A 15937-nucleotide genomic window follows, 5' to 3' on the forward strand; every position below is an offset into this window, starting at 1 on the left:
TTTTACTTATTGTTAGGACAAAGTGATGACATCTACACTCCTTATATGATGGACGAAGAAGTCCTGTTGGAAGAGTTTTTTATTACTGATTCAATTTCTAGTCATAAACCTATTAAGATTATTTCCTTCGGAGTCAGTTTTTGTAGTTGGTGTGATTCTAGTGATTTGCTATTTCATTAAAGTTATCTAATATGTCAGCATTGTTCTAATATTGTCTTATAATCTTTTTATTTATGTAAGGTCATTAGTAAGGTCCCCATTCTCATTACTGGTTTCAGTAATTTGAGTCATCTGTTTTTGTCTCAAGGTTTGTCGATTTGTTTTTTGGAAACCACTTTTGGTTTTGTTGATTTTCTCTGATTTTTCTATTTCATTCATCTCTACTCTAGCCTTTACTATTTCCTTCTTTCTGCTTGATTTGGGTTTAGGTTATCCAACTTCTTGGTGTATAATTATTCACAGTACTGTCTTGTAATTCTTTATATTTCTGTAATATTGGTAATAATTTCTCTATTTTCATTTCTGATTTTAACAGCATCCTTTTGTTAATCTAAAGGTCTTGTCATTTATTGTTATTTTCATTTTTGCTAATCTTTAAAAAGAAACAACTTTTGGTTTTGTTGATTTTCTCCATTTTTCCCCATTCCCATTTCATTATCTCCACTCTTATCTCTACTTCCTTTATTCTACTTGCTTTGGACTGTTTGTTCTTCTTTTTCTCATTTCTTAATGTGGGAGGTTAGATCATTGATTTAAGGGCTACCTTTCTTTCCTCTTGCTATCTTCTTTGACCCACGGATTATTAAGAAGTGTTTCATTGACACGTATTTGTGACTTTCTCACATTTCATTATTTCTAACTTTATCCCATTGTCATTGGACAATATAGTTTGTATAATTTCAATCTTTTTAATTTATTAGGATTTGTTTTGTGGTTTAACATATGGTCTATCCTGGAGAATGTTCCATACACAATTAAGAATATGTATTCTGCCGTTGGAGTATTCTATAGCTGTATTAGACTTTGCTTACAGTTCTGTTCAAGTAATCTTGGCTTATAGTCCTGTTAAGTATATACTATTTCATTTTTGCTGTTCTGTTTTGTTCTATTTATTATTGAATATTCATCTATTGTTTTTTGTTTTGTTTTTAAAGATTTTTATTGAGGACTTGGGATGGGAACAGCACTGGGGAATTGGGGGAAGGGAAACAGACAAGTTGTTGTCGTTTTGTTCTTCAGTCTAGTTGTGGAGGACGTTGCTTCACTGGCCCAAGTTGGCACCATCACTGCGCTCTTCCCGGGCGAGGCAGATCAGTNTTGTGGAGGACGTTGCTTCACTGGCCCAAGTTGGCACCATCACTGCGCTCTTCCCGGGCGAGGCAGATCAGTCGCCGGCTTCTGGACGGCCATTTACTGCGGCTGTTGACCGCTCACGCTGGCTGCTGGCTACACACGGTAGCCCATGGCAACCCACTGCCACAGGGGCTGCAGCCTATGCCGCTGCCGGCGACTCACGGCCGCCCAGTTCCAGGTTGAGCTGTTGTTCAGCATCTTAGCTGTGGAGGGCAGTGTCACTGGCCCGCACATGTGGGATCCGAACCGGGGCTCTCTGGCACCATCGCGCCACTCGGCCGGCCCCAACTATTGTTTAGATAAACTATTTCTCCCTTCATTTCTGGCAGGTTTTGCTTATTGTATTATTGTGCTGTTGTTTGGTGCATTTACATTTAAAAATCTTTTTGGTGAACTGACTTATCATTATATAACGTCCTTCTTTGTTTCTTGTAACAATGTTTGGCTCAAAGTCTATTGGGTTGTCGAAAAAGTCATGACGTATTTTTTCTATGTTTGTTGCAAAAATGCATCATGACTTTTCCGACAACCCAATATTTTGTCTATTAGTATAGCCACTCCTGTTCTCTTTTGGCTAGTTTGCAGGGAATGTCTTTTTCCATTGTTTTACATTCAACTGATTTATATAGTTCAGTCAGGGTGTGAGAAATCAATGAGGTTTGGTAATAAATCTGTCAAAGCTCTGGGTCTCTACTGCATTCTTCCATTTATATAAAGTACAGAAATAGGCACAGGTGACCTGCACTGACAGACTCAGGGAGTTATCCCTGGGAGGAGGAATGGGTGCACAGAGTACCGCTGCCCTCAGTTGCTTCTCATTTGAATGGTGGCTGCGTGTTGTGTTCAGTTTGCAAAAATCCAGCCAGTGGACACTTGTATGTATTGGACACTTATTTGCATTCTTACGTATGTATGCTGTACTTCATAAACATGTTAGGGTAAATAAAACAAATCTGGATTCTTTACTTGAGATTGAGATGAACAGACGGGGATCCTGGTGTATGTGTGTGATCGATTCCTAGTGTTCTCTCCTCCTAGGAGGCCCATGCAGGGGTGTGCTCACAGTATCCATGCAGGGAGGCCTTTTCTGGGGGGTGGGACACTGAAAGTGGCGTTGCCTCTTCCTGTTTAGGAAAAGAGCTCTGTGGGGTGTGGGGGGCCTTCAACCCTGGGACCTGGTCTTACAAAGGCAGGCTCATGGATGAAAAAAGGTGAACTCAGAAGAGCCAATGTGCTTGCCCACAAGAAAGCTCACACAATGACAATACACAGACCTTATAGCTCTGCTGTTTGACCACAGCTGAAAGGTGAGCACACACCGAGGCAAACTTAATGGCAGTCCCTCACTGCCAAAATCCCACACCAGGTGATGTCAGAATGCAGGGACGTCTGTTCTCCCAGGAAGCTCCCATGGGCAGGAGCAGTCCAACACCTCGCTGGGGCTGGCCGACAGAGGCATCCCCTAAATGTGTCCCAAGAAGCACTCTTGGGAAGCCCGGGACTCTGTGGCTGTTGATCACACAGCTGTTTCCTGTGTGCAGATTTGGACTGTACATTAGATGTGCACTTTCCTGAATGCAAATTATGCTTTGGTAAAAAGCTGACTTAAAATCACACTCCTCACAGGAGAGAGGCCCAGGCAGTGGCCTGGAATTCCAGATCTTGGTTATAATGAGAGCAGCTAGAGCCACGTTAGCAACACTCCTACTGAGCGTTTGCCACATGCCAGATACCTAGGGCTTGATGAAGCTTCACAAAAACCACTGAGCAAAGAACTACAGCCCTCAATCTATAGAAGGGAAACTGAGGCTCAGAGAGTATAAGTCAGCCAGGGTATGTCAGCTACTGAAAGGGGGTGATTCAACCAAACGTCTGTCTCCAACCTGACACTTTCCAGCTCTGCAAACCTGCTGGGGGTGGGGGGTAGGAGGGTGAAAACTACTCCAGGAAGACAGAGGTGATAGGAGACATTCCCTGTTGAAAGGGAAGGTTGAGCAGGTGGCCTTTCAGTGTCAAATGCCCCCTCCCACAGGTTCCTGGGACACTGCCCACTTTGGAGGCTGCCACTCCACCCCTGAAGTGAAAAACCACGAGTGAGCACTCAGAGCACACTGGGGGACCTCAGCATCGGTGCTTGTGCAAATTGAACACTCCAACATGTGGGACTGGGCCAGGGCCACAATGTGCCACATACATGGTGGGAGCCAAGGGCCAGGTGGTGTCCCCACCTAAAAAAAGGCTTGCCCTGCCTGGCCCACTGCCAGCGTCCCATCCTCCTTGGGGGGGTCTCCTCCAGGTATGTTGTGGGCTCCATTCTCAACCTCTTCCACGGACCTTTTGGGGCAACACAGGCCAGCAGAGGAGGAAGATTCCTTCTAGCTACAGAGTTAGAAAAACAAGTCTCTTTCTGAAAGTTTCAAACTGAAGACAGGTTCAGGCCACTGCTACTAAAGAGGGATGGGGATCAGCAGAGGGAAGGGAGGGGAAACCCTGGGTAGAGGGAGGAGTCCTGGGGAGATGCAAGGGAAGAGAGGCCCTGGCCTCAGACGGCCTTTGCCCTGAGGTTTGAGTGAAGTTGCTCAGGCCTGACTGAGGCTGTCAGAAGCAGGGGTAGCAGAACATCCCAGGGACGCCCTGTTCCGTCATCCAGGATCTGTCCCCTATGCTCATACCCACAAGCAATCAGCAGGACAGACTCAACATGCCTTGTACACATTCCTACAGATGAACACGCTTTTGTGATGATGACAAACAGATTAACCCTTGTTGCCTGCATCTCTTCACTCCTGGGATCAGTGAGCAGGAATTGGGACAGCAAACGATGCCATGTTACCCAAATCTCTGCTTTCTAAACAGGATGGTGAAGGCAATGTGCTCTCACTGCCAAGGTGCTGGGTGCTCGTGACGCCTGACACCCATCTCAGGGGACACCCCAAAGACCCCCCTCCTCCGCACACCTCTGGATTTGGGCCCGAAGTTGCTTCCAGCTCTTACCAGCAGGGTTTCTAACAGGCTGGTTTTGTTGTTTTAGGCGCTGGAATTACAGTGTATTGCTGGGCCCACAGGCACCTGGGGCGGGGAATGAGCGCAGCCACAGAGAACAAGCTTTGTGCTTTGTCTTTATATCATTCTTTATTTATTGGTCCTACCAACGTGACCCCTCACCAGGCCCACTGTTCCCACATGCACTGGCTTTGCAAGATTTTGCGCCATGTCTGTCCCAGGTCGCGACTGATTTCTCCTTCCTATTCCTTTTCCATGCTCCACCTCATTTTCTCAGAATCTGAAGGCATTTTTGTTTGTTTGTTTGGGTCTGTGTAAAAGTTCCTTGGCAGGAGAACATGCATATGATCTTAAAATAAAGACAACATTCTGACACTAAGGCAATGCACAGAAAAAAAATACAGTACTCAGACATCATTGCAAATAAATACCCCATACAGATGAAGTTATCGTAAATGTAACATGGTTTCTTATGAATCAACACTGTAATAGAAGGTAAAAATAGGAGTCCCTACAACTAGGAATAAGAAATGCTCATTCCAGGAAACAGAACTCTCTTATTCTTGCTACTTATTATAATTTGCCCTTTGTTTTGGAGGAGAGAGGACACTTTCTTCTTCCTCTTTGAGTACCAATTTGACCATTCACACAACCTCACTCAGCAAACTGAACAGGACACAGACCTGGCTTGCTAAGGAGCTTTAGCGAGTTCTGTTTCCTGAAATTAACAGTGATTAGTTACACCAAGCAAGAGAATATATAACGTCTTTTTCTCACATCTGCAAAGAATGCTATGGCTAGCCCTCACCCCCTGCATGAGGCCGATGGCACCGGCTTCCCGGCCGCCTGCGGCTCTTCGTAAACGTGGCATGTTATTCACACCACTTGCTTAGCTTCTCCCATAAAGTCCATTTGGTTCCCAAAGCACACTCAAGGTTTGTGTTCACTTTCATTTCTCAAACCCAGGATCTGCACAGTAAAGAATCACTGACTAACAGAATTTTGCACAATTGCTGTTTTCTTTCCCTCAGTGAAGACGCCCAGGTTCAGGTGTGAAGGTGTAGTACGCCCACTCACACCTATTGGTCCACACTGGCCTTCAGCATTCTCAACTAGCTCTTCACTGTCCATTTTAGAGAATAAACTATGCCGGGATACCTCCCTTAACTGATGAAGGCACTACTGGCAATGATTACTAACAAAAAGGTGTTGAAATAGAACACCCTAGAAATTGACTGTAGAATTTTCTAAGTGTACCACAATTTGGCACAACAACCAGAGTAACAAAACAATTCCAATTTGGAATTTCACTGGTACAGTTGTATAAAATTCTGTTAATCAGTCATGCTTCACAACGTCCTAAAGCCCAGAAAATTCTGGAATTTGTAAATACTACTACTCATTCAATAATTTATCTTTTTTGTTTTCAAGTGTCTATAACTGTTTAACCAGAGCAAAGGTCAAGTTTTCTTCTTGTTACATTGAACTATTCCTAAGAATAATAATAATACAATATGAAAAACCCCAGAATCAGAATACCCTGGATTTCTTAATGAACATGGCATTTAAAACCTGCAATTTCCAACATGAACCACAACGCCGTATAATCCAAAAGGCTGCTGAACCACAGCGTGGATGTGTTTAGCCGAGCTCCTCACCGGGTCGAAGCCTTAACCTAAACAGTCTAGAGCTACACACTAGGACACAACTGTGCCACGTGCCAACGTCAGATCACCACGTCAGGAGCTAATACAGCGCTACAGGACCACAAGATAGACCATGGCATCTGAGACCATCTCTATGCAAGGGATTAAGCAAATATAATCAAAATATCAAAAGTGCACAGGTTGATCAAATGAAAAAGCAGTATCTGTCATAGGGAGACCCCAGTGGTGAGCGTTTCTAGCAGGTTCCTAAGCGAGCCTGGCAGTTGCTGTCCCAGCAGGTTCTTCAGCGCTGTACAAAGGCCCTTCCAAGCAGCAGCAGCTGGTGGCTTTCTGAACATTAAAGCTTTTTTCCTCTGCCATTAAAAACTCGGGAATGCTATTTAAAAAAGAATTGCAGTGGCATATCCAAAAACGTTTCTAAGTGTACTTTTAGGCTGCCCTTCCTTCCTCTGCGTGAGCCCATGGGAGGGGAGGGGAGGGGCTGCAGTGTGACAGGGTCGGTGGCCGAGTTCTCCCGGCAGCTAATCTACAGCTGAAAATGGGAGAAAACAAGACAGCGTTAGAACCAGTCACCTGTCGGACAACTGAAACTTTCGCCAAGCTGTGAGGCGTGGGTGCGTTAGCAGCAGAGAAGACCTGCATGTGTTAGGGGGGCCACCAGCCCCAAGTGCCTCATGAAGATACCTTACAGGTATGGAGAGAAGCTGCGTGCCAGACCTGGCGAGCGGGGCAGAAGCGGGGTGAGGGGCCAGCAAGCAGCCACGCCCCTGGAAGACCTGCTTACACAGGGACGATGGCCTGACCCCTTCTTAAGTGGGAGGGGAATCCAAGACCCAATGTCCCATCAGCAAAGCAGACCAAAGCCAGGGACAGGCATGCAGAGGGAACAGGCATGCCCAGCCTGCACCTCTCAATTCCAGTGGTTTGTAAAACCCAAGGCAGTCTGTGCAGCACCTGGAGTCTGGTGGGAACTGAGACACACTCGGGAGCCAGAGAAAGGGGAGTGGAGGCACACAGCTGTGTGAAGGGGCAACACAAACTCTCCCTTCTGGGCCATGGAAAGATGAGGAAGGGAGCCCCTAAGGGAGAAGACCACAGCCTCAAGCCCGGTGGCCCCTGCGGAGTGACAGGGAGCAAAATACTCAAGGGTTCTGCTTCTGAATGTGTCAACTCACATGGCCTGATGCCAAAGCTGTGGTGTGGATGTGACCTCTGGGAAAGGAGGGCCCACAGCTGCCTCTCTTGCCTGTCGCCACCCCTGCACTTGCCATGATTAAGGAGAACCACATTCCTCCTCAGTGAGTCCTCGGACCAGCCCTGGGCCCACACAAAACTCCTTTCCCACGCCGGGCTGGGATAAGGCTGGGGGTGTCCAGAGTCCTGTTTCTTAGGGTCTAATGTCCCCTGGGAGGAAGGCCTGATAATGGCCAGGGACTGGAGAAATCTGCTCTGAAAGCTGGGGACACCCTAAGTACAGAAGGGACAGGCTTCCCCCGAGGACAGGAGTCTGCTCAGGCACTTAGCAAGTTGTTCTCATGGAAAAAAACCCAGCCTTGGGCCTGCCAATTTGTCGCCTTGCAGGCCACCAGACCAATGGGCAAATCTTGAACGAGAAGCCCAGGCTGTGAGCTGTGGTCTCAGGGTGTGGTCAGGAGAGCCTGTGCCGTGTGAGTGTGACCGCTGTCGGGGCCGGAGGACTCGGGGCTCAGGGCTGCTCTTTCTCTGGGTTTGAGGGAAGAAATTGTGTACTTTTGTGCCAAAGGGGATTTGCAGTGAGATACTCCACAAACTATAAGGTAATTCTCTCCATCCTGTGAGGCTACAGCTGGGACCTGGGCAGGAACCTCTAACACTGCTCCCTGGATGCAGGGCAGCATGGCTGCTCTAGACACACGTGGAGAACATGCAAGAGTTACCTCAGGTCTGCCCCGGCCTTAGGGAGCTGGTGACACCCAGGCTCTAGGAAGCCATGTTCTTGTGAGGACTCGTGATTCTGACCCCACCTTGACTCCCAGACCCCCTGCCAAGAAACAGCTGCTGTGAAGGGTGCTCCCAGGGGTGAGAAGCAGACACGAGCTTGCCGTGTCCAGGTGGAGCAGCATGCCGATGCTGCTGGCTAAATCGTTCCCTATGTGCGTTAGTCATGGTTAAGACCAGCCTAGCACCACAGTCCCGCCGCCGCCGGGTTAGTCGAGGTGAAGCAGACAGGTGACGAGTGGCAGGTTAGCTGTAGTGTGCGACCCTGTGGCCCTAATCCCAGCAAATGTTATACTTCTCGCCGCAGAGCACCTGAGCGGCGAGCCCGGCGCCCTCGGTCCTGTTGCTGGCACAGGCGCAGGTATGACTTACGCTTGGGGTGCTGGGCTTGGCCTTGGGAGTGGCCTTGGCGCGGCCCCGCCGGCTCTGCTCGTGGTCCAGCTCGAGCAGCTCCAGCCGCTGGGTCAGTGCCAGCTTCTGCTGGATGGCCATGCGTAGCAGGGAGTTGAGCGTCTTCTTCTCGTCCTCGGCGGCTGCCAGCTGCCGCTGCATCTCATCCAGCTGTGTGATGTACTCGTCACACCTGCAGGGTGTGAGAAGTGAGCGTGGCTGAAGGACCCAGGTAGGAGATGGGGGCACAAGGTGAGGGGACTCCATTGGGTCGCTCTGCTCATGGGGCTGGAACAGGCCCTGCCCCTAGGCAGTTGGGCCTTTTCCAGGAGGGCTCTGTGATGCCGGTCTTCACTAAGGCAAGTGGACACTGCCCTTCAAGGCTTTCAGGTGACCCAGGACAGCTGGTTAGAGGTGAGACGTCACCTGGCTCTCAGGGTATATGGATAGTCCGAGGTCAGTGTGTGCACACAGAAGGTGCTCAGTAAAGCTGCATGGAATAGTCAACCAGAGCCTAAGAAGGGCAAGTGTGGACGCTGTGAATAGCCCATTTTGGCATCTGCTTAACTGTGACATGTGCCCCCACCCCCCTCAAGGTACGGAGCTGGGAGACAGAAATGCCCACTTGGACTCTGTCCCTGAGAGAAGGAGTGGGGCCTGGGTAGAGGGGGCAGTGGGAACTCTCCCTTCTCCAGGGACCAAGGGCCTACAGCAAGTTTTAACCCTTGCCCAGAGATAAGCGGGTTTGGGATCTCAGCTCCATCTGAGACGTTAGGTCTTTTAAATAGGCGAGGAAACGAGGGTCAACATATCTGGTGCTGAGGGACTGGCTATCTTTCCCAAGCACTCTGCCCAGGAGAAAAGGAAGCTTCCCGAGAAGCCTGGACCTTTCTTCCCTTGTCCCCCGACCCTCCCATCCCATCCCATCCCATGTTTGGGAAGTGAGGAGCACCCTGCACCCCGGTGTGAGGGGAAGCAGGTCCTGAGCTCAGTTCCAACTTCATTTGTCAAGGAGTCTTAGCCTCCCCGCCCTCTAAGACATGCTTGGACAGTTTAGAGACTGGTGCCTCAGTGCCTTCCCGACACTGGCCAGCAGATGGCACTAGGCCCCTCCGGATGACAGAAACACCAGGAAGCCTGACCTTCCCCAGAGGCTTTCCTGCTGCCCCCACCCCCATCTCTGACTGGCAGGGTCACATAAGGAACACCAGTGGAAACAGGACAGCCTTCCTTCTCAATCTACAAACTTTCTGCCAAGTTCTGGGAGGCAAACTCCTCACTTGTCAGTTACTGGCCCCAAACCTAGCTGTGTAACTTGCCCACTCGCAATCTGGCCACTGGGGACCTGTCTTCTTCATCTCTTGCCTTCAGCTTCCTCATCTTACATGTAAAGCAGAGAACAAAACGGGGCCCTCTGGGTTTTCACTGACAGCAGGAACGGCATAGTACCTTCCCAGGGAAGGCTCCTGGACACCGGCCAAGCAGCAACAGGGACCGTAAGTGTTACCTGGTGGCAAACATGGCGCGCAGCGAGGAAAAGGTGGCCGCATCCTCCTTGAGGGCCTTGAGCTCATTGCGCAGCTTCATCATGGTCTCGGTCACCATGGCTTTCTCGTTCTCGTATTTGCTCTTCAGGTTGGCGAGGGCCACCTCGGCCGTCTGGGGTTCAGAGACACGCAAGGTGGGTGGGTGAGGAGCACAAGGAGGGGTCTGCTTGCTTCTGCAAGTGCCACAGGCCAAGGCCTCTCCTGCCCCTGGCCTCGGTGCCCCAGCCCCCGCACTGCACCTAGTTGGGGCTCACACTCGTCTTTCCTTCAGTAGCACAAGCCGTACAGCTGTAGCCTGAGGTCTGAGCCACTAGTGGTGACACAGGCCCAGGAGGGAACTGAGGAGTGTGAGAGCCCCTGCCCACCTGCCCAGCTTTCCATCCGCCCCCACACAGTGCGCACCTGCCTGCCCGCGCCCTTCCGCACCCACCCACAGTGAGCACCTGCCCACCTAACCCCTGCACAGTGCACACCTTCCTACCCGCCCCCGCCACAGTGCGCACCTACCCCACCAACCCCAGCAGTGCATACCTGCCTGCCCACCCTCCCACACAGTGTGTACTTGCCCTCCCGCACCAACAACCCCACCACAGTGTGCACCTGCTTATTGGCCTTGAGCACCGTGCGCAGCGTGGTGATCTGCTCCCGCTTGGTGCTGAGCAGCGACTTGAGCTTGAGGATCTCCTCCATGAGGGCTTCCCGGTCTTTGTCCGCAGCAGGGCCCAGCTCCTGCGAGGCCAGGCGTTGCCGCGACAACTCCGTGGTGCGGTCCACGGCCGCCTGCAGGTGTCTGATCTGGTCGCGGATGATGGCGATCAGGTTATAGATGTTCATGGGCTCCCGGCGCGGGTCACTCAGGGGCGACGGCAGTGAGGAGCCAGGTGAGGGGCTGCTGTCCCCAGCCCCACCCTCTGTAGCCGGCAGCCCCTTGGGCAGGACTGGCGAGCGGTGCCCGCGAGCCTCAGGGCTACAGCAGCCAGCACCAGCTGGGCCCTCGCGGTAATAGTCCAGCACAACACGGGTGGGCGTCTCGTTGTTGCACATGCACACGTGGTGGTACAGACTAGCCAACTCTTCGCTGAAGGTCACCAACTCATCCTGGGCCACACTCAGGCTGCCCTGCGTCTCACCAGCGACATCACTGACCTTCTTCAGCTCAGTCTGCAGCCGAGCCAGCAGCTCACGGTCCTGGCAGCTGGCTTTCTCCAGCAAGGACACCTTCTCAGTGAGTGCCTGGCTTTCGGCCTCGTGTCGGCCCTTCTCCTCGGCGTGCCAAGCCTCGCTGGCCTCGTGCGCACTACACAGGGTCTTCAGCTGCTCCCGGAGCTCAGCGGCCTCTGCCAGGGCCACGCGGTACTTGCAGGCCAGGATCTCGGGCCCATTGATGTCTACCTCATAGTAGTCACCATCCTCGTGGCTGTCGCGCTCCTTCTCGCTGTCCAGGGCCGTGCGCCGCTCCTTGCCGGCCTGCAGGCGCTGCAGAGCACTCAGGGTCTCCGTCAGGCGGCTCACCTCCTCGTGCCGCTCCGACAGGGCCCCCCTCGCCTGCTCCAGCTGCTTCTGCGTGTCCTGCAGTGTCACCAGCAGGCCCCCCTTCTCCCGCTCCATCTGCAAAGGCACAGAAGGGCCTGTCAACAGCTGCAGGGTCCATGCAACTGGAGGACCCCAAGGCAGTCCCAGTAGTAACCCCACCTACCTGTCACCCTGCTGGCCTGTCTGTGACACTGTTAGATAGGACAAGGGTCTCCAGGTCTGGGAAGTTCTTACTAAATGCTCTTCTTAGTAAATGTTAAAATGAAGCACATATTTTACAGATGCAGCTGAAACTGGATGAGCTTGACCGGCCCAACAGGGTAACTTTAGCGATTAGCAAAGAAGAAATCAACACGTAATGAACCGAATAGTGTATATAAGCAATAGCTAAGCCTCCTTCAGGGAGACAGAGCTTTGGCTGTCTCCTCTACTGGCAAGTAAATAAAACTGCCTAATGACAGCCATGTCTTGTTCTTGAATAGAACACCCCAAGCAGCAAACCCCTGGAGTTCGGTAATAACTTGTCTGAGTTAGGTTGCCACATGTGGGGCCACCATCAGTTCTCCCCTGCCCAGAGGCTTAGGGGGCCAGGTGGGCCCCTCCTCAGAGATGTGCAGCAAACTGAGGGGCCGCAGTACAGACCCTGGAATTCCACTGTGACATGTCCATAGCACATGGGCACCACAGAAGGACATGAGAAAACCGCAACTGGCACCCAAACTTCAATCACATAATCAGAAGCCCACTTCTCTGGGCACCTTCCTCCTGTAATGCTGCAGTCCCACTCGCACAGTGAAGGAGTTTCAGGTAAATATAAGCTAAGATTTGGGACATCCACAATATGTTTATGGGGGCGGGGGGCGCAGCACGGCACAATAGAGGTGAGCCCCGCCCACCCACTGGCTTATCCACTCACCTGCATCAGCTGCTGTTTTAGCTTCTGGATCTCAGAGAGGTTGAGCTCACTGAGGAGGTCGGACACAAGGCTGGGGCAGGGCGGGGCCAAGCCGTCCTTGGTGGACATGGAGGCCTTGTTGTCCAGAGGCAGCTTGGCCAGACTGCCGTGCTCAAAACCGTTGGCCATGGCCTCGGTGTCATCACTGAGCTTGAGGCCATCCAGGGAGACGTGCAGGTGGCTGGTGTAGAGGGAATCATTGATGCTCATATAATGTGACAGCTCCTTACGCAGGCTGTTCTTCTGTTCCCGCTCCGTCTTCAGTGTCTCTAGTGCCTCCTCCAGCTGCCGCTCTGAGATCTCCTTGAGCCGGATGGCATCCTCCAGCTGGCTGTTGAGGTACTCGGTCTCCTCCTCCAGACGCTTGATCTCATGCTTGAGGCCCTCAAACTCCACCTGAGAAAGAAAGGGTGACACTCGGCTAAGCCTGAGCGAGAGGAGGACGCACCCGTGTACTGACTCCACGGCTGCTGAGAGGGTCCCGGGCCTGAGGTGTGAACACACAAGGACAGGTATGCACAAGTTGTGAGCCGGGCAACAGCTGGAACTCAGAGCTGGAGACTGTGGAAATCAGAACAAGCTGACTTCGTATGCTACCAAGTGTACAGTCATTTTAAATTCTACAAAATACTTAACATCAACAGCTGACTGAATATTTTAAGATACATAAAATACATATTTAGATGTGCACTATGACTTCTAATGATATTTCAAAACAAAGGAACATAAGTTCCCTGAGACGGGATCTGTGGCAGCTGCTCAGCACCCACAGCCAGACGCCTGAGTGAGCGAGTGGGAGAAGCAGCACCCAAAGTCATGCCTGCTGAAACTGTCTGCAGATGGACAAGGAAAGAGCAGACAGAAACCTGTGCTTGATGTGGGGTTCATGGTCTACGGGCAATATTAAAGAACATTTCTTATTATTCTGTAATATTTGTGCAAAAAATAAGTAACAAGCCACTCAGAGGCAGGACTGAGCGGATGTCTGTAGGTTGCAGCCTGAGGAAGGGGACTCCCCGGGAGGGGGCTGGACTCCACCAGTGACACCCAGGGTCCAGGGTGAGGTGTCTCTCCCCTCATGTCCCCTGTGACTGATATCACAGAGGGCCCTCTTATGCAGCCAGATGCAGAGTTCCTGAGCCTGTGTTTTGCAAGCACAGAGGTTCTGTTGTCGGGATAAACACATGGGCCCATAATTCCCTACGCAGAATTTAAAGTGGGAAAAAGATCCCCCCAGCTCCCACCCTGCAGGGCTGTGGCTCTTGGAGAGGTCGGTGACAGGGGCAGGCACTGAGGGACCTGAGTGCCCAGGACCACCCGGATGTCCCATCACAGGTGAAGGCGACCCTCTTGTCCCATCCATTGCTGAGATTACTCATGAACAGGAGATGACAGCTTGGACATCTCCACACTGCTCAAGAATGCTCCACTGGCTTTACCCAGAAGGCCACCTGAGGCCCAGGACCACCGCGGAGCCAAAGGGACTAGCAAACTTGAGATAGCGGGAGGAATCGGCAGGCTGACAGCTCCAGGGTGTCAAAGTGCATGGGGACGTCTTGGACCTCCTGCTCGCACTTGAGAGGGGGCTGAGCTGGATACCCAACCCCTAGAGTTTTTTGGTGTCACCTCTTCATCAGCTCCTATATTTTTCCCAATTTTTGCTGGCCATGACACCTTGGCCAGGCCAATGGTCAGCCAACACTGCAGCCAGAGGCCTTGCTTTCATAGTCATGTAGGGAAAGACCCTGCCACCACACACCCCGGTCCATGGTGGTGTGTGGCCCTGGGCTCAGGTGTATAGCAGGAGCATGGAGATAGCCAAGTGAGGGGGTGCGAGGGCAGTGATCCAGAGCCATGTCCCCCCCACCCCGCCAGCCAGATGCTCACCTGGTTCTGCCTAAGCACAGACACCTGCTTCTGCAGGCTGATGTTCTCTTCCTCCAGCTCCGAGTAGTCCTGCAGCAGGCGGGCCTCCCGGAACTTGTACTCCTTGATGTCGTCCCGAAGGCGGCCCCGCTGCAGCTCCACATTCTGGTTGATCTGCCAGGAGGAGGCAGGTGTGAGCAGCCTGCCCGGCTGGCCCCCCCCTCCTGGAGCACGAACTCAGCGCAGTCAGGCCTGGGCAGCATGGAAGAGTGATGAGTGAGAGCAGCCAGACACAAGAGGTCCCGCACTGTATGAGTCCACATATATGAAACATCCAGTATAGGCAAATCCAGGGAGAAAACAGGTAGGTTAGTGGTTGTGGGGCAGATGGGGGGATATGGAGACTGACTGCTAACCTAACACCCACTGAACTGTACAATTTAAGTGGGTGAGTTGTAAGGATGCCAATTATCTCATAAAGCTGTTAAAAATAGTTCCTGCCTCCAAGTTGCCCTGAGGACTGAGACGCCCGGCAAGGCAGAAGTGAGCAGGCATGCCGTGGAGTTTTCAACCTATGGCTAACACACACTGCGTGCCAGAACTTGGGTACCTTGGCCCCAGACCCAGCAACATTCTGGGGTCATCCTATATGTTGAAGGGTGTTTAACAGTTCCCTGACCTCTGCGCACCAAATGCAGCCTCTCCCCCAGCTGTGACAACTGAAACAGTCTCCAGACACAGCCAACGTCCCCTGGGGGCTGAACAGTCCCCCAGACAAACCATCTCCCCTCAATGCCCCTGCCCTCCAAGTGGCCTCTCTGCATATCTGCAAAGATCTGGTGTCCCCAGGCCAGCACCATCTGACCTGGGCCCCAGGCTAAAAGTGCCTCACCCACGGCCCCGCAGCTCCATCTGTCCTCTCCCAGCATGCTGGTGTCTCATGATTGTACCCATAACACACTTTGCAGACAAGATTCCACGATTCCATGCAGGCACACACAAACAGTAATGTAGCACTGCTACAACGAAATAGGACCAAAAAGAAAACAAGAGAGAAAAGGAAAGTAGCAGAAGGGGGAGAGTCTTCAAGCACAGCTAGCACTCTAACAAACCTTACTGCCACAATCTCCAGAAAATGGAAGGACACAACCTCCTCCGTAAGCGACCCAAGGAGGTGTCCAAGAACCAGCAGCAGAGGAAACAGACACCAACCAAGATGCCGACTGGAGAAAAGGCCCCCTACCCCAGAAAGCAAAACTTCTGGTAAACAGGCAAAAATAAGCACGATGGCAGTGTGAGCAGCAACAGGAGGAAACACACAATGACTCACTCTCATTTGTCTGGAGAGGACAAATTGCATGCAGCTTTGACTCTGGCCATCATCCATTTACAGCCCGACCAACTATGATGGTTAATTTTAGTGTCAACTTGGCTTGGTGTTTGACCAGATACCTGGCTGTTGATACACAGCAACCAGGTATCTGGTCAAACACCAGTCTCGATGTCGCCATGCAGGTATTTCTTTTTTTTTTTTTTTAAGATTTTTATTGGGGTATTGGGGGGATGGGAACAGTGTTGGGGAATTGGGGGAAGGGGAACAGACAAGTTGCTATCCTTTTGTTCTTCAGTCTAGTTGTGGAGGACGT

General features: G+C 51.5%; 1 protein-coding gene across 3 annotated transcripts in view; it reads right to left on the bottom strand.

The window, feature by feature from the left end:
- Positions 1-15937, bottom strand: part of LOC109375243 (inositol-pentakisphosphate 2-kinase) — a 112253-nt gene that overhangs the window by 50183 nt on the left and 46133 nt on the right. For 2 of the 3 annotated variants that reach the window (XM_019630520.1, XM_019630519.1), the window contains 5 exons: positions 14313-14465; positions 12387-12821; positions 10538-11545; positions 9898-10049; positions 8373-8583 (listed from right to left, as the gene is read on the bottom strand). In XM_019630520.1, the coding sequence (XP_019486065.1) occupies positions 8373-8583; positions 9898-10049; positions 10538-11545; positions 12387-12821; positions 14313-14465 (1959 nt within the window). Of the gene's footprint in view, positions 1-4459; positions 6556-8372; positions 8584-9897; positions 10050-10537; positions 11546-12386; positions 12822-14312; positions 14466-15937 lie in introns of those variants that run through there. The other variant, XM_019630521.1, reaches the window with a different exon arrangement.

This window comes from Hipposideros armiger, unplaced genomic scaffold (assembly GCF_001890085.2).
Source record: "Hipposideros armiger isolate ML-2016 unplaced genomic scaffold, ASM189008v1 scaffold_919, whole genome shotgun sequence".
Taxonomy (NCBI): Eukaryota; Metazoa; Chordata; class Mammalia; order Chiroptera; family Hipposideridae; genus Hipposideros; species Hipposideros armiger.